Source organism: Molothrus ater, chromosome 12, assembly GCF_012460135.2.
Source record: "Molothrus ater isolate BHLD 08-10-18 breed brown headed cowbird chromosome 12, BPBGC_Mater_1.1, whole genome shotgun sequence".
Classification (NCBI taxonomy): Eukaryota; Metazoa; Chordata; class Aves; order Passeriformes; family Icteridae; genus Molothrus; species Molothrus ater.
In genome coordinates, this window is record NC_050489.2 from 13267006 (window position 1) to 13285435 (window position 18430).

Here is an 18430-nt window from a genome sequence, read left to right on the forward strand (position 1 = left end):
GGTGTCTGTGTGTCTTGCAGCCGCCGTTTCCTCTACATTGTCAATCTGGATGCACCCAACGAGGGTCACCGGAAAATCTCCCGGCAGAGCAAGTGGGACATCGGCGCGGTGCAGTGGAACCCCCACGACAGCTACGCCTACTACTTTGCAGCTTCTGTAAGTTCACCCAGTTTAAAAGCTGTAACTCATCTTCTTCCCTGGTCTTTCTTTCATGGGTGAGCCTCTGCAGAGCTGGAAGGCTGTGTGGAGCTGGCACAGACATGCTTCTGCAAGTCACATTGCAAGATCAAGGCCTAATTCTGATTTACTGCCAGGGAGGTGTTCAGCTGACTGGCTCTCAGTTATTGGGCAGTCAGGGTTGCATCTGGTTTTGCTTGCTTGTCATTTACAAAACAGTTTGCCAAATAAATCAAGAATCCAAATGGTTCTTTTCTGGAGGGAAATTATATTTTTTTCTGATTTCCAGTCTGAGATTTGTGCACTTCTTGAATTTCTTGCTCTGTGCTGTTTTGTTTCACCTCCCTGCCTTGCTGCTCGGCTGTGGTGCACCAGGCAGTCTGTAAATAGCACAGGTCAATACTGGCTTGTAACTTGGGGTTTGCAGCTGGGCATGGACTGTGTCAGTGAGGAGTTCCATGAGGCAGTGGGTTGAGCTGAAGAAGCAGTAATGGCTGTGTGAGACCAAGTGCAATCTTCAGCTCTGTTCTGTACTTGGTCTGTCGTGCTCTGCAGCTTGTTCACCAGGGCCCTGAGCTCTGCTGATGGAAATCTCAGCCATCACCCACAGCACTGTGGCCATTGGCCCCAGCCAGGTGCAGACTGTTTCCAGGGTGAGCTGCCTTTTCTGCTGTGTTGTCTGCTTTTATAACCTGGGAGTCTTGGACTAGCTAGGGATGGAGAAATCTCTCTGTCTATTCTTTTGAGAAAACACTTAGTTCAAGGTGATTTCTTATGATTTTTGTTCCTGGATTTGCTACCTTTTTAATAAAAGGCAGTTTTAAAAGTGGAGTGGTGCTGTCAGCTGGGAGCCTCTGGCTGCTTGCTCTCTGACATTCCCCAGCCTCTCTCTTTCCAGCTCTGGCACATGACTGATGTCTTAAAGGTGCCTTCAGCAGCAGTCTTCTTCTGAGCAGAGAGTTAGTAAAAGAGTTAGTTCAGTGCCACTTCTGGGTGCAGTCTGTGGAAACCAAAACCAAGTAAGGAAATGCACTGGGCAGGTCACAAGTGGAGTAGGAAAGCTTCTTTTCAAACACACTCTGAAGACAATATCCAGTGATGAGTTCATGCTGACCTGAGCAGGACCCTGCAAAGGAGAGCTGTGCCCATCTCACCCATCTGAGCACTCCTGCCTCTTTCTGCTCTGAGTGGATACAGGAACCAATCTTGTTCCAGACTGAAACCAGGTGTAGCTGGCATCAAACCTTGCTACTTCTGTTTATAAAAAAAGATTCTGTGATGCTCTGGGGATTTGAACATAGTTGCTGAGACACTGGTTGAGAAATCCCCAAGATGAGATCAGGCAGCTTTTTCAGTTTGGGTCAAAAATACCACCTTTCAAGCCATTTCACTGTGTTGTAAACAACCCAAGGGTCTTATGCTTCTGCATCCCTGTGGATGGAAAAGGGATGTAAAAGGCTGCCATCCTGTTTGCCAGCAGCATCATCTAGTTTGCAGTCCTGTTAATTGGAAGTGGTACAGGCAGAGGGGAATCTGTCCTTGTGTTTAGCTTCTTTCCAGAAGAGCTGGACCAAGTTCTTTTGCTGTGCTTGTCTGCCCTCTGGCTCAAGCATGTTTCTGGGGACTCCTAAGCTGTTGTTTCAGAAATGGTGCTGTTTTCAATCCTAGATCCTTGTTTTTCCTTTTGTGTGGCCACAGATTCTTGAACAAGGGGGTGATGAAATTGTTGGAAGTGAATACTGATACAAAAATCACAGTTTTTTAGAAAATGCTCCTGTTGGGAGGAGCAGTCTCTCTGGTGATCATTATCTTGTGTCTTGTCTCTGGAGTCCTGGCTAAATCCCATTGGGTAATTTCACTCTACCCTTTAAATACTTCTGTCAATGAGAAACATGCAAAGAGTTTTTTCTTGCCCTAAGCTCTTGTGCAGCCCTGCTGTGAGCAGTTAGAGAAATGTCATATATTATTGCTGAGCTGGAATGAGACCTTTCATTTCAAAGAAAGCTGTAATGTTTTATCTATCTGCAAGTTGAAATTCACATGAAGCAGCTTTGGGGTAGGAAGAAAATCCACCACCACAAAAATTGTAACATAACAGTTGGAGTCAGTGATTTTAGAGGTCTTTTCCAACCTCAACAACTGTGTGTTTCTCTGAAGTCTCTTATCTTTTCCCTCATCTACCTAAAAGTCTGAAAACAGGGGTCTAATGAAAATAACATTTTAAGGTCATATTCTTTCAGGTTTTGCAAAATCTGCACGAATTTTCAGTCATGATCCACTGGGCTTGGCACTCTGTATGCACCCACAAAGGCAATTCCAGCCCCAGAAAGATTAGACTTGGCTTGACCTGAAGTGAACCTTGATTGAGACAGAACATGAATTTACAGCACAATAACTAGTTTTAAGTAACTTTGCTTGTGGCTGCATTTGGGTAAGGATTCATTCCTGGAATGAGTGAAGGAACTCTGAGTATTGTTGTCATTGATACATCTGGTTTGCTGTTGTTTTTTACAGCTAGTGATAAACACTTAAAGCTTTTCTCCTGGGCTGGCATGGATTGGGGGAGTACCCTTGAGGAGGTGTCCTTGAAGCCATTGGACTGTATTGTTTGTGTTTGGCAGTGGCCCTGATTATCCCAGAAGGGAACTGAGAGGGAGCTGAGGACGACCAGTGGTAATCCATTATCCCCCTCACCAAAACCTCCACTGGTGAATGTAACAGACTGGCAGGGTATTCCTGCAGAGAGAATTTGTCTGCCTGTTGCCTGCAGTTACAGCATGTTGTTAGGAAATAAAGACTCTGAGAACATAATTTCATGGAAAGATTTTGCAATGTGGGATTTTTTTTCTCCCTTTCTAGTTTATCTCAAGTTTTAAGTGGGTGTAATTAAAGTGTAAGCTTTTGAAAGTCCTTGCAGTCTGTATTTCATCTTTGCTCTCCTGCTTTGGGCAAGGACTTTGCTAATTCACAGAATGACTCATTGTTAACTGAGGTTCTTCAAAGTGAAGGGAACCTGGTCCTAACACCCAGATCCATGTCCTACCTGGCTGGCCTGAGACTGTCTCTCCTTTCTTCCATCTAATTGCAGAGCAATCAGCGTGTTGACCTGTATAAGTGGAAGGAAGGAAATGGGGAAGTTTGCACATCTCTGCAAGGACACACACGTGTGATCAGGTGAAGAACAAGCAATGCTGTGCGCTGTTGAGTGGAAAATAATGCATTGTTTCATAGAAGCTGAATGTTTTGGTCCTGGCCTCACTCAGGCTCTGCTCTGAGCCTGTTTTTCACTCACTTCTCTGGATTGGACTGCCTTCTCATTTGGTGATGATGTCATGTGTGAAGTGGCTCACCCTCTCATGGCTCCCCCAGTTTATCAACTTAGCCCTTGATGGCTCGAATGTCATTGCCTTAGGCTGCTGTCCTTGTAAAGAGCAGCAGCCATCATCTGGGAAGCAGATAGCATGTTTACTAAATTGAATCCCAGCTGTGTTTCTGTGTGATAGCAGCTTGATTAAGGCAGGTAATCCCAAAGACCAAGTTTAGAGAATGTTACAGTGGTGCAGGGGAGATTTTTGCCTCTTGTTTTAAGGTCACATTTCAATGCTGGGTTGGAAATGCAGTTGAGGGACTGCTTTTTCTCAAGCTCCTGACTGTGGGAAGTATTTGCAGCCCTTGAAATAACAGTTGTTTGGGCTGACTGGAGGCTGTTTGTGTCCCAGGTGCACTTGGTGTTCCAGCAGGGAGGCATCCCAGAGTGAGGGGTTGATGCCAAGGATGTGTGGTTACTGAGAACTCTTTGAGACAGTGTCCCTTTGCCTGGAGGGGAAAGAGCACACACACAGTAGCTGTAAAGTTCAGGACTAGGAGGATGCTTCACTGGAATTTACTTAGAAGCATTTCATTGCTTCTTGGAATTTACTTAGAGAAATTATTAAGATCTTGCTTTTTACTTTAAAAGTTTCAGTAGATGTCATGGAGTTGCTGTGAATTTGTTGGAGAATGTACTGGCAGCTTGTGAAAAGTTGATGCAACATCTGTGTGCTTTTCTTTACTGATCTATGATTTTGCATTTGCAGTGACCTGGACTGGGCAGTGTTTGAGCCAGACCTACTGGTCACCAGTTCTGTAGACACATACATCTACATCTGGGACATCAAGTAAGAACCAGTATGTTTCTGCATTTTGGGGAAATCACTGGGACTCTTTTCTGTAATTATCATCTTGCAGGGCAAAGCACACCCTGATGGGAGCTGCTCTTTAGCTGTGCTTCTGGGGGCTTCAGCTATTTCCCATTGTCTCCAAGATGACTTCTGTTCCCCTCTTTTCAAGCCAGTTCAGAGTCAGTGATGGGCAGTAGAGTGGTACAGTTAAGCTACAACTGTCTGGCTTCACTCTGTGCCCACTTCAGATATTTCCCTGAGGGCTTTTCCTGGACCCAAGGTTATTCCTCAACCTGTTGGGGATTTTGTAGCTCAGTTAATGAGCACCATTTCATGGTCCTATAGCCATTTTCTACTAAATTCTTTGATTGTTGCTGGTTCTCCCTCAGTAGTGGGAAGACTGACAATGGTATTCAGGAAGGTTTTCCTGTTTGTACCTTCCTTTGTTGCCTGGTGTTGCTTTCTGCTATGGATATTTTCAGGGTAGCAGATATTTCCAACTATAGGTCAAATTTAAGCCGCAGATTTTACACCTGAGAAGCAAGGAGCTGGTACTGGGTCTGCTGGGTTCTCTTGCTAGCTGTACAGCTCTTTATGACCCCCAGCAAATCACATTGTTCCTCTCTGCCTCCCTTGCTCAGTTATAATAGGAGGATAATTATATAACCCCACTGCACCAGGCTACCCGGAGGCTTGCTTAGTTCCTATGAACAAGCACTTGGCTCCTTGCTTAAATGGTGCTTGAGAATGACAATATATTATTAATGTGTAATTAAAAGACACAGAGATACAATAACTGCCGGTTGTTTTCCTGTGATACTATCTTAATGCCAAGAAGAAAAAATAGAGATGTCTGAAGGATGTTATCAGAACTCCTCCTTTAACTCTATTGTGCCCTTCCATTGTTTTGTGTCTGCCTGTGTCACTTGCCCAGAACTGCTTCCTTAGGCAGTCTCTGAAAGCCCCTACATCCCACTTGTGCTGGGAGAGGCTCTGAGCTTGTTGGAGCACTGAGGTGCTGGCCTCCAGCAAATTTACATCCTGCTGAACTGACTGTCTCTAATGACACCCTAAGGAGGCAGCCCTGCAATAAGGGCAGCTGGAAATTCTCCACTTAATTTTTCATACAAAATAACTTTTTGATTAGGCAGAAATTCTTAGAGGGAGGGGTGCAGTCCATTCCAGAAAATGTTCTGCTTTCAGCAAGCAGAAAAAGCTGAAGATAATATTCCTTATTTTCACTGTCACTTTTCATGAAAGAGCAGGTGAAATCCTGAGGAGCAAGGCCAGGAAGTAAATTATTGCCTTGATCTATGCCCTGGCTGCTTGGAGTTGTCATGGTGCCACACTGGTTTCTGCTGCTGCAAAATTTGGTTTGTAGACAGACAGAATTTGGTCTGCACACAGCTGGGCTGATTTTCTACTAATTTTGTTACTATATACTAGACATGAAGTTTTTTGCTCTGTAGTAACTACTCCATCTGCTTTGAATCAGAATCTGCAAAGGCTCCACGAACACATCAGTGGCTTTTGTTGAATGCTTCCACAGCTCTGTTTGTTCCTTTAATCCTCCTTGGAAAGGCTGTTTTGTTGCTTCCCACAGCAACAATTCATGAGCCCTGTTTCCTTGCCTACCCAGTTGCAATATGCCACACTTTGTGTATGTTTCTCCTCCCTTTAGTCCAGTCTAGCTCTGTCCTAAACTTCCTGCTGCGTGTGCTGGCAAGACAAGATCATAGAATGGTTTGGGTTGGAATGGACCTTAAAAATCTAGTTCCATCCCTCTGCCAAGTGCAGATACATCTTCCAGTAGACCAGGTTGTTCCAAGACCCATCCAGGACTTGAACACTTCCAGGGTGATTGTTGTCCTCCAGCTGATCACTTTTATTCCATTTAATGCTGGTGTATTTTGGTAAGCAGAAGGTACATGAGGTCCCAAGCCAGCAATTACCTTAGTGCTGGAATAGCAGGGAGCTCTCTGGGAAGGCTGGACTATGCTGTGTGTACTTACAGTGGCCACATTGTATTTCAGAGACACCAGGAAGCCCACGGTCTCACTCTCTGCAGTTGGTAAGTCTGACATGTGTGATGTAGGCATTAAACAACGTTATTGTTGCATGCCCCTGTTGTTATTCTTCCTTCCCTTCATGCTCCAAGGCCAAGTGTGGCAAAGTGCAGGAGTGCCACCATGTGTGATTGCCCCGTGTAGGAGCAGCCTGAGAGGCTCCAGTTCACTCTTTAAGAGAAGCAGAATTCAGAAGAGCCCCTTGAGGTTCCCAGGCATGGAGGGCAGTTATGGTACTTGGATTTGCTGCCCCAGCATTGGTGAATGGCCACATGGAACTCCCTCCCTGCTTAACCACCTTGCTGCACTGCTTGTCCTGGCTTGCCTGTCTGTAATTTCCTCACATCCTTTTATGTTTGATTGAATCAGATGAGGAACTAAACCATACCCCAAGCAGCTCTCTGTGCCAGCCTGTCCCCTCATTCACTCAGGGTTGGATACAGCAGTTGGCTGCATCCACTTCCCTGAGGCACCTGCAACATGCAGGGAGCACACAAGGTGCTGTCTTTGGGCTGTGCTTTCTCTGGAAAGGCTCTTGTCCTGCCTGCTGGCAAGGTGTGTGTCCAGCCCCTGCAATACCACCAGCTGGCAGGTGCTGTGTGTCTGTCCTCACTGGCTGGAGCTGGGACTGGGCACGGGTGATGAGCAAAACGTCCTTTCCCTGAGTTACTGTCCCCAGTACTGGAGCAATCCTTACAATGTGTGACTCTCATGCTCTGCTGCTTACATCTCCTTAGGCTATGCATCTGCAGCAGCTCCCATTCCCCTCCCAGCCAGCAAACCTCTCTGTCACAGAAATGCAAAAAGCCTTACTGAGTCAGAGAGAAGCAGTGGTTGGTGCTGGTGTCTGGGGTGAGGTTTCATGGCTGAGCCAGCCCAGCAGCCTGCTCCCCAGAAAGCTTCCTTGCTTCCTTCCTTCCTTCCTCCTGTGCCTGCTGCTGTTTAATGCTGGTCCAGACATTTGTGTACCCTTCAGTGAGTGGATCAAATCAATCAACTGGCAGTCTATTTGCAGCTTTTTATCCCCCAGAATAGCTTTTTGCCAGGTTGTCAGGATGAATCTGCTCACCATGCAGCAGGAGGTGGGTAGTGGAGGTGGGGAATAGCAGCAGGCTGAGATCTGTTTAGCTTTCTCATGGATCTCACCTTTCTGATAGCTCAGAAGGTTTGAAAATACTGGCAGAATAAGGATGAACAGATGCATTATGCTTACAATACCTGAACAATCCACATTAACTGAAGCTGTGCTTTGTTAGGAAATAACCACCTATCATCTGATTTAACTGAGTCCCTCATGATACCACATATAAGTCATATCTGGACCATCATCCAGTTTCTTTACACTGTCATTGGTTCTTTCACTTCTGTGGTATATTTTGACAGATGGACTTTCTGGTCCACCCAGTGAGTCCACCCAAGGTCACCTGCATCACCTGCACTGCAGCCTTCTCCTACACCTGTATTTTAATCACAGATCAATAGCACTAGTTGCCTGTGTAACAGCTGATAGTATGGGGGGTGGTGGGGAGATGAAACAGACCCTAAGCACCTAGAAGTAACTTGAATAAAAAGAGAGGGGATGTGGGAAGGAGATGATGAACCTATATTTCTGGTCTGGAGGAAGTTCCTCCATTGGAGCTAGTGGACATGAGTATTCTAATCAGGTACAGCCCGTGGCTAGAAGATGTGATAAAGATCTCTAGGCATGCAACTGGAACACTTTGCTGTCCTGAGGATACAAATGATACACTAAGGAACCAGGAGTTAATAATTTTCATGCCATCCTTCATGCTGGCCTTCTGGGATATCCTTCCTCTGAACTGCCTTTCCTGGGCTAAGAGCAGCTCTAGGCCCAGGCAATGGGACTACTGTTCTCTTTTCTATTTAATTGTATGTTTTGGCTTGCTCTGTTTGTGCTGCAGCTGGAGCTTCCCAGGTGAAATGGAACAAGAAAAATGCCAACTGTTTAGCAACAAGCCATGATGGAGATGTCCGAATATGGGACAAAAGGGTAAGCTGAGGAATTTTTGAACAGTCTGTACATTTTCTCACCTACCCAATACAGATATTCCTCTGGTGACAGATGAATACTGAGGAAATGTACTACTTTATCCCAGAGCTCTCTTGTGGGTCAGTTTAAACTAGAGAGAATTGGAAGTCCAAGAGCCTGAAAGAGAGTATGTAGGTAACCTCCTTCCTCAGAGACTGTACCCATTACCATTTTCCTTTTGATCTCATAGTACTTAACTGTTGAACTGAGTATAAAGTATGGTTAGAGCTGCACTTGGTGACTGGAATTTGCCATACCTTCACAGGATTTTTTCTTCAGCTACTTATACTGAGCTATTTGCTGTTCCCCAGCAGGGGTGGTTGTTCTAACTGTCTTGCCCTGGTTAAAGTCTCTTTTTATGCCAAAGAACTAGTCCAATTTTCAGGTGTCCTATGCTGAGAAGGACAGTGTCTCTCCTTGCAGAAACCCAGCACTGCAGTGGAGTATTTGGCAGCTCATCTCTCTAAAATCCACGGTCTGGACTGGCATCCTGACAATGAGTATACACTGGCCACTTCCAGCCAGGACAACTCTGTCAGGGTAAGTGGTGTTTTTGAATTCCTGCTGGGGAGTAGGAAGGATAGTGGAGCAGATTCCCTTCTGCTGCTGCTGAAGTTTTGGGAAGTGCTTTGCCATTGGCAAGATCTGGATCTTTATTGTTTGGTTTCTGGCCACCTGGTGTGTTGAGCCAGAACTGCACTTTGAGAACAGGCAGAGAGGTCATTGAAGAATGGGTGCACATACATTTGACACATATCTGTGGAGATTAGGGCAGTATGGAAGCTGAAAACAACTGTCTCTGCCTGTTGCTTGCCAGAAAGGAACAGAGCACACATGCCAGAAGAGCCTTTTTCCAGAAATGCATGTTGCCAACCTCAAGCTGATTATAGTAACTTGAGGGGAGACATACTTCAGCCCCTGGAGTTTCCAAGCTCATGTTGAACAGGATTATCAATAAGAGACTGCCTGCAAGCACTGCTGTGCAGGGCCTCTTACTTGGGGGAAATAGTGTGCTTTGTATGTCAGCCGAATGGAGTTCATTCACGTTGAGCTAAGCTCTGAGGCAAATGCAATTGATGTGTAGTCTAGCAAAGCAAAAGGTTAGATTCTTCATTAGAAAATTAGCAGTAACAGCAGGGTGGGCTTGCCTCCAGCCTGGACTGGCACATTGGCTGGCAGCCTGCAGGGTACCTTGTAGCTCTGAAAGCCCAAGCAGGCTGCCTGTCTCCCTGCTCTAATTACTCAAGCTATGATCACTGTGAATATGACCCCAAGTCACTCATTTTCTAAGGGATGCTGCCAGATGCTGATAGCTTGGTATTTGTCCTTTGGGGCCGTCTCTGCTGTTAATGAATGGGATTACAAATGATGCTGTGGGCACCCTGGCATGCTGTTTGATCTGTTCTATCTGCAAGCCACATGGAAAACTACAGCCTGAAAGTATAGCCAGCTGACTCCTGCCTTTGCTTGCCTTTCACTTGGTTTGTTGTTTTTTTTTCAAGTTCTGGGATTACCGTCAGCCTCGGAAATACCTCAATATCCTTCCCTGCCAGGTTCCCGTCTGGAAGGCAAGATACACGGTCAGTGAGAAATTCCCACAGGTTCCACTTGTGCTCTGAGGAGAATGCAAAAAGAGACATTAAATAAAGAACTGCTATAGGGTTTCTCAGCAGTTCTGCTTGTGGACATTATCAAGTTGATTGTAAAACTCCTTGGTGCCTATAAGGCATAGAAAAGCAGCATCCACAGTGGGAGCATTCGGGAGAAGGAGTGAGCAAGCACCCACCCAAGTGAAGCTAAGGCTCTTAGTATCAGTCATATTCCCCAGAGATCTGAGTGTGGCCTGAAGCCAGTGCTGTGCCTTGAATCTTGATCCCCTTTCCCTGTCCAAGCAGTGAGGGGTGTAGGACTGGTTTCCAGTGTTCCTCTGAGCATCGTGACCCTGAGGAGCTGCTGGGGCTCAGTCCCCAGGTAGCAGTTCTTGCAGCTCTAGGCAGATTGCAGTAAGGATTCCCAGTGAAAAGTCAGTGGTGAAATCCCTCCAGCCTCACAGATGAAAAGTGAGGAAGCAGCAGAAAGAAGTTACTCATCTTAAGTGAGCTGTATTGAATATTTCAGTGTACTACAGCTTACCCCTTGAAACACAGTGCTTTTGCACAGCAATTGCCTTGTACCTTCCCAGGTTTTGGCCTGGTTCTGTTTTGTGCTGAGCTCATTTAAAACCTCTGCATTTGTGTTGGTGGGAATAGGGAAAAATAAGAGTATGATAACAGCAGCATGGGAACTCTCCCTGGCTAACTGGAAGGGTGTTTCTCCCTAAGCCTTTCAGCAATGGACTGGTGACAGTGATGGTCCCCCAGCTCCGTCGGGAAAACAGTCTCCTCCTCTGGAATGTCTTTGACCTGAACACGCCTGTCCACACTTTCGTAGGACATGATGATGTGGTGCTGGAGTTCCAGTGGAGGAAGCAGAAAGAAGGTGAGTTCAGGGTTGAATGTGCTCTCTCCCCTACACTGTGGCTGTCAGGTAACCAGGGGTGTGGAGACCTGGCTCCTGATTGCAATGCTGTTGCTTTTTGACTCTTGCCTTTCCTTGAAGTAGCTCCTGCCCACCTTCCTGTCCCCCACTGCCTGCCTCAAACTACAGCTGTTCTGTACTGGTTTATGACATTCTGTCAGTGGCAGCTGAGGTGCTGGAAACAGAGCTTACAGAAGCACTGCCTTGTTTCCATGCTAACAAAACAAATCTACCAAATGCTGAGTGGGTCAGTGGTGACTTTCATTGCTTTCACTCTCCTGGGAGTCTCTTTTTAAATGAATCTTTCAGAATAAATTGTGCAAATTATTAGATAGGTGCATGAGTGCAGGCACCCTTTCCCTCCTCAGGCTAACCAGTTAACCCCTCATATCATGGCCTGGGTCAGCAGGCTCCAGCAAGCACACCTTACTTGTCTGCTGCAAGGCAAGGGAAGAATAACTTGGGATAGAGTCTGCTCTTAGAGTTCAGTCCTGACTAAATTTTCTAGTGTAAGCAGCTAAGAGTAGGAGATTCCATACCAGAGGTTGCATAACCACACAGAGCACAGCTTTGTTTCCAGCACCTCAGCTGCCACTGACAGAATGTGCATGGCTGGCTTTGGTGTCACTTGTGCTACAGCTTTGCAGTGCTGTGTGAAAGTGCTGGTCCAGCCCTTTCCCACCAGCTGCTGGGGCCATTCAGTTAAGTCACCTCCTTCTCCATAACTTGATTTTCCTCTTTCAAAAAGAGGAAAGCAATGGAGAGCTGTGTTAGGATCTTGAGGCACAGACTAAGATAGTTTGTGAGTGACCATTGAAGCAGGCTTGAGCTACAGTTGGTTGTCTTAGCTGCATTAATAGATACCTATTCAGGGTTGGACTTCTTGCTTGTCTCAGGCAACTTAAATCAATCACACAAACATTCCAAGTCTGCTTCAGTGTGGAAACAACTAAGATAGCACAAATTTCCTTCCACAGAGTCTGTTGTGCTGTATTTAGACAGCCCCTGTGCCTCAGCAGAGGGGTGCAGGAAGCAGCTGTGCAGCAGCAAATTCTTAAGCATAGCAGCTGTTTGACGAGGGAAACTTAAAACTGTATCACAAGACCTAAACATGGACATAAATAGGTCTGTGTACCTCTGCCTGTTGATAGATAGTATGTGGTGAGATCTATTTCCTTACAACCTGAACTTGGCATCATCCAACTCTTTCAGAAGCAAGAAGAGGAAGGGCAGAACCACCTTCTCATTTCTTAGAAATGTTTTAAAACATCTACCTCTCGAAACAGATTTGATGAACTAAAAGATATTTTCAATTTACAGTTATAGTTGAGAAACATTTATTTTTACTATACTATTTCTTCTATTTAAATAAACATTGTTGTGGGTCTTGTTTATTCTGGTTGTCTCACATTCATTATATTTGGTGCTTTTGGCTTGTAAATCACAGCCTCTTTAGAGGTGTGGTGACTGTGGTGTGAGGAGGCACAAAGGCTGATGTACCTGGGTCAATTTGAAGCTGAAAAGGACTTGCTGTGCCTTTCTAAGTTTAGTGCCTTATCCATTGGATGTGCCTGGTGACTTGTTTGACTCTCTTTACACTGACCACAAGACTGAGATAGTCTCTGTTTTCTGGTGGGGTCTCTGATTGTTTCTGTCCTCTTTAGGCTCTAAAGATTACCAGCTGGTGACGTGGTCCCGGGATCAGACCCTGCGCATGTGGCGGATTGACTCTCAGCTGCAGAGGGTACGTGGAGCTCTGCTTCTTCAACCATAGACACTTCTCTTACAGGCTGGATTCACCTCCCCTTCCTTGCACTCCCAGTCACTCCTCTAATATCATACAGCTGCAGGCACAGAAGCCAGCTGCTGCTGTTTCACTTTCCTCTTCAGCTCCAGCCCAAAAACGTCCCCAAGGAGACCTGTGATGGGTCTTCTCTTTTGAGCCTGTGTCTCAAAAGTTTTGGTGGCTGTGCAAGGCTGCTTTGCTGTCTAACATTAAGTGCATAAGTTTGTTTGAAGAAGATGGAGGGCAGTTACGCCTGTATTTACTCTAAAATGCCACAAGACTCTATTTCTTGGCGGTTTAGGTACCAGGTAAACGTAGGGATTGTGCCCTCCTCTACCTCCCCTTGTGTCCATTGCCTCTAAGCCTGGGGGGGGTGGTGTGTCTGGATCTGCAGCAGTTACAGATTCTGATGCAATTACTAGAACAGCTGTGCTGGCTCATACCATAGGTTCATATGGCCACAGTGCGCCCTGTCACATCTTCAGCTGATGTCTTGGGAGGGGATAAGAAGGAGGCAGGCATGGAGTGATGTTTCTCTCAAATGCCCTGTCAGCCTCCTACTGTTTGCAACTTAGAGGCTCATTGAGTCTGGCATCTTTGTATTTGGTAGAGCTTGATGAGTGTCATTTCCATAGAGTTGTTCTTTTTTTTTTCTTGGACCTGTGTAAATTTTTGTCACCTTAAACATCAAACAACAAGGAGTTCATGGCTTTTCTGCGTGTTATGTGGAAAACCATCTCATTTGTTTATTTTTCCACCTAATTTCATTCAATTGAAGATGAAATGAGCAATATTCTCTGTGTTACTGATGATTCTGTAGGCCTCCATCATATCCTTCGCAGTTGCCTCCTTTTTCAAGTCAAAAGTTCTTGATTTAATTTATCCTTCGTACCAGAACTGTGATTGTCCTTTTGCCTTTCACCACCCTTTTTCAGTTCTAGTACATACCTTTGGGGATGGGGATCTGAGCTTTGTTCTCTCTAAAGAATTCTCAATACTCAGTTTAGTTTGTAAATTGTCATAATTCCATTAAATCATCAGCTTAGTCTTGCTTCTACATCTTGTTCCCTCAGCTTGAACTTTCAGCTTGAAATTTTTCCCGATGTATGTTGCTTTATATTTATCTGAGCCAAAGTTCATTTTTCATTTTAATATAGTTGCTCTTGTAAGGTCCTTCTGTGATTGTTTGCCATCAGCCACACTTGTTACTGCCCTGAAAAACTTGGTGGCATCAGCAAACCTGGTCATGTCGTTATTCACCTCCTATTCCAGGTTTTTAATGAATATGTTGAGAAGCATGTGTCCCAGCACAGATCCTGCAGGAGTCCTGCAGGTCTGTAACAAACTTTCTCTGTGAAAAATGACCCTTTTCTCCTATCTGATATATTTGTGAACATTTGATTTCTTTCCTGTCTTTAAATCAATTGTTCATTCATGTCAGAGCCTTTATTTTTCCTCTACTGGCTCCCACTCTTTTGTCCTTGTCTTTGTCTAGATCAAACTATGCACATGATGGCATGTTGCTGGTGACCAATGCTGTAATTTGCTACATCACACCGTTATCCTTTCTCTTCCCTTCATCTTCCCAGTTTTCTTGTGCTGAATTTCAAATCCAGGGTTTTATAGTCTCATTTTGATACAGGACCTAGAACAATAGGACCCCATGTATGCACCTGGGTCTCTAGATCCTACTGGAGTGTAAATATCAAATGCAGAAAGTGTGCTACTATTAAATTTGATCTAAAAAATTGAACATGTTTTAACAAATTAATTCAAGGAATTGAAGTAATATCAGTTTTAGTTTTGACTAAAGGTAAACCTCTATTTCTTAGACTGGCCCTGTCAATTAAGTAGCTTTTTAAGTAAGCAGGAGATTTGGCCAGGCTGTTGAGGTGACAGAGTTGAGGGTGCTGGAAAGTGGAAGATGACCTGTCTTTGTCACAGGAACAATGCAGTTTTAGTCATGACTGCTGCGTGGATAGACCCACCTTGCAAATCCATCTGTCTGGAGAAGTGAGTTGTTTAGTGGGGCTCTTCCCACAACTTGGATTCTGTTGTGCAGCACGTGGGTGTGTTTGTTCTTTTCAGCTCTGTGCTAATGATATCCTGGATGGAGTTGAGGACCTCATTGATGGGATTTCTCATCTGCCAGAGCCAGACAAGACCCTTCACCCCCAGGACACAGAGCCCCAGCACAACTCTGGACATGGGGATGAGGAAGGTGAGTGAGAGAAGTGATGCCTTGTGGAACCTCAAACACCAGCATCTTTGGGGTGGGAAGAAGATACATCTTGGCATAAAACATAGGCAAAGCACAACCTGCTGCTGTTTCAAAGGTTGATGGATTCCTCATCAGGGGAGAGGAAAAACACTAGGGGTTCCTCAGGATGGTCCTCTCAAGTTTTTTCTCTTTTAACACAATGATTCTAGCTGTAAAATGAAACTCTTGCTTGTCATGATTGTCATTTAATTGCACGCTCTTTAGGTTGTAGTTGTGGCTTGTTGCCAAAGGTGAGGCAACCAGAAAGTAAATTCTGCTTTTTAAGAAGACAGATTAGTTTAAACTGAGAGATGAGCCTTCAGAAGAGGGAGTGTGTGAGTGAGGCACTCTGACACAAGCTACTGACGTCACACCTGGTACCTAAACATTTCTGCTGGGGTCACTGTGTGAACTAATCTAACAAGGAGGTGTTTGATGGTGCCTTCACCAGAAGCAGAAACAGGTCATGAATTTTTGGTCATGTATTGATGAAAGATCACTGAAGGCTGACAGAGCAGAGATGGGAGGGATAATATCTCTGGCTTCTGATGTACTGAGGGGTGGATGGGAGACACTTTGACAGAAGGTATTTGTGTGTCCCTCCAGAAAAGAAGGCATGCAAGGAAGGGACATGAAGGAGGCTCAGTGTGGTTAAGGCTCTGGCCAGGTTAAACATTCAGGGTTAGTGTTTGAACAGTGTAAGTACAAGGAGAAGAGGTTATAGCATCACATGGTGATGTGCATGGAAAAAGGTATCTAAAGGGATTTCTACAGCTACACTGAGGAAGAAGAATTGGATGCCCCAGTGCCTTTTTGTCAGTTTGGGTTTAAATTCACAGCTCCTTTCAGTGTTGCAGCTGTGCCACAATGGATCCCCATGTGATGGTTTATAGGGAAGCAACTTGATTCTCCCTTTGGCTTGCCAATAAACTGCAGAGAAGGGGAGAAAGTGGTCATTGAATAAAGGAGCAGTTGTGCGGTCCCTTAGTGAAAGCATCTCTTCCTAACTGTAAGTTTCTTGCTCAGCAATTAACAATGAAGTTCCTCTCTGTCTCCTGTCCTTTGGGGCAACAGAACAAGTTTCTGAAAGCCATCAGAACTTCTGTCAAAGTCAGGGTTTTATAAGATGATAGAAAAAGCCCCAGATACCTGTGCTCCCCATGAGCAGTGCTTCTCGGGCAGCACAACCTCTCTTGCTCCAGCTGGGAGCATTCTCATTCTGGCTGCCTCATCTCTCTTTTTTCCACAAGTGGGAGTTAACTCTTCCACTGTCCCTGATGATGCACATCCAAAACATCCCATGTGGTTACTGTGTGGGTCTGGTTTCTATGTGGTTTCTTCTTTGGTTCAGACTGTTGTGGTTTTCCTCATGGCCAAAGGGAATGAATATGGCTTTTCTGTAGCAGGGCAGATTTTGCTGCAAATAACACAACTGCAGGATTAACACACAAGCAAATCCCTAGGTAGGAATTTCAGTTCTTTCTTGCCAAAAAGCTATTGTGGACTGTTGATGTTTCACCCTGGGGGTGGCTGCATTTCAGCTACAGACAAAGCCTCCATGTTACATTAGTAAAGCACTTTGGGGGATCTTTTGAAGAGATCAGCACTCTGCAGGTGAATGAGAGAGCCCCAGCTGTGCCTTTGCTGCACAGCTCTTGCTGCTACTTATGGAGGAGCTTTAGGAATCTGTACAAACGTGGGGCTTTGGAGGATTAAAAACTAATTGGAAGGGAATGGGAGGAGAAGACAAAGGGAGGGCACTGCCCATATTGGGAACCTCAGAGATGGCTTTTCAGTAAGCTGTGTGGTATCTTGAGCTAGAAATAATTATCTTCCCTGAGAGCCACTGATCTTCCTTTAATCTCCTTTTCAGCTCCCTTTTCTGGAATATATCTAAGCACTGTAATAGAATTGCAAACAAGAATGATTGGCTAAGCATCCTACCTATCCAAATGGAGCAGCCCATTGGGTAGTGGTAATACCAGATATTTGTCCCTGCACCAAAGTCAGTAACTCCTAGACGAATGCCTGTAAAAGGTCAACTTCTTGAATTTCTTTTCATTTGTTTGTTTTTGCTGGGAATAGTCTGTGCAATGTGATATTGCAAGTGTGAGAATGACAGCTGAAAAATCAGGACTTCCCTTCTGTCCTTGGAACCATCATTATAAAATATATTTGACTTTCTTAAGAAGTGGTGCTGCAGCAAAACACCCTTATGGAGCTGCACAGCAAGAAGCAAGGCACAACCACAGGCAGAGACCAATTCTTCTGAAACTCAGTGAAGTTTGTTACCTTAACTTAATTCTTTGTATCCTGCAGCGCTTGCCTGGCTGTTTAAATGTGTTCTGGCCTTCAGGGGTTATTGTCCTCCTAAAAACTGCTGGAATTGAAGAGTTAGACACAGTATTTTGATGAGTCTTTAAAGGCTGTTAAAGCACTAGAGTGCTTTGCAACATTAAATGCAAATGGCTGCTGCAAATGAATTAAGCTTCTATTAGGACCAGAAATACTCCCTGCTCTCTCCCAAAGCATTGTTATGCTTTGGAAGTTTTCCCTGAAAGTCAGGAATGGTGGGGTTTTAGTCCCAAAGACCAGAGCTGCTCCTGGAGACTGCTAGGGCTGCAGTTCTTTCCTGCTGAACTGAGATGCTCCGATTCAGCCAATCGTGACTCTGGCAGCATTGTGTAGGGAGGAAAAAGGGTCTCACATGAGAAGAGAAGGACCATTTAGGACTGTACAAAGTACAGGCAGGTTCTGTAACTTTTTTGGGAACTCTATGTGCAGACAGCTTTGATTTTTTGAAGAGAAGGGTCAGAAACTTGCCTCCAAACAACAGTTATTACTGTCAAGCTCACAAGTCTTTTCCAGGTAAAGCTCATACCTTCATTTGTCAGAAGAGCAGAGGAAAACTTGCTGTCTTGGCTGCCTCCTGATATCATGTGAGATACTCTGCCTGTTATAGCTTGTCTCAACTTGTTTTCCATCTTTCCTTTCAGCCTTAAAAGAAGATTTCCTGAATGATCCCCTGGTGGGAAAGAAAACAGACCAACTGGGGCTGCCTCAAACACTGCAGCAGGAGTTTTCACTGATCAATGTGCAGATCCGAAATGTCAATGTGGAGGTACAGAGCTTTCTTTTGCTGGCTTGTTAGGAGGGGATGTGGGCAGGCTGGCTTATTGGAGCCTTTAGAGGGGAACCTTCTTTGCTGCAGTGACTGCTGTCTGTAAACAAGTTTTATTCTGGGCTGTCGAGATCCTCTTGGCCAGGGGTAGTAAGAAAGAGGATAATCCCAGACAGTGGTGTGAGAGAAATGTTTCAGCACAGTAAGTGCACTGGCTGATCTTGAAAAGGCTGGATGGTGTTTTCTTCTCTGCCTAGACTGCAGAGTGGAACGTGACTTGTTCCATGCAGTTC

The 18430-nt window shown here is 45.1% G+C and overlaps 1 protein-coding gene across 3 annotated transcripts in view; it reads left to right on the plus strand.

Moving 5' to 3' along the window:
* WDR59 (WD repeat domain 59) overlaps positions 1-18430 on the plus strand; it is a 49184-nt gene that overhangs the window by 6153 nt on the left and 24601 nt on the right. For all 3 annotated transcript variants that reach the window (XM_036390524.2, XM_036390526.2, XM_036390527.2), the window contains exons 3-13: positions 21-156; positions 3266-3351; positions 4254-4334; positions 6371-6408; positions 8326-8414; positions 8877-8993; positions 9956-10033; positions 10775-10931; positions 12635-12714; positions 14845-14977; positions 18013-18137. In XM_036390524.2, coding sequence (XP_036246417.1) covers positions 21-156; positions 3266-3351; positions 4254-4334; positions 6371-6408; positions 8326-8414; positions 8877-8993; positions 9956-10033; positions 10775-10931; positions 12635-12714; positions 14845-14977; positions 18013-18137 — 1120 coding nt within the window. The remainder of the gene's footprint in view (positions 1-20; positions 157-3265; positions 3352-4253; positions 4335-6370; positions 6409-8325; positions 8415-8876; positions 8994-9955; positions 10034-10774; positions 10932-12634; positions 12715-14844; positions 14978-18012; positions 18138-18430) is intronic.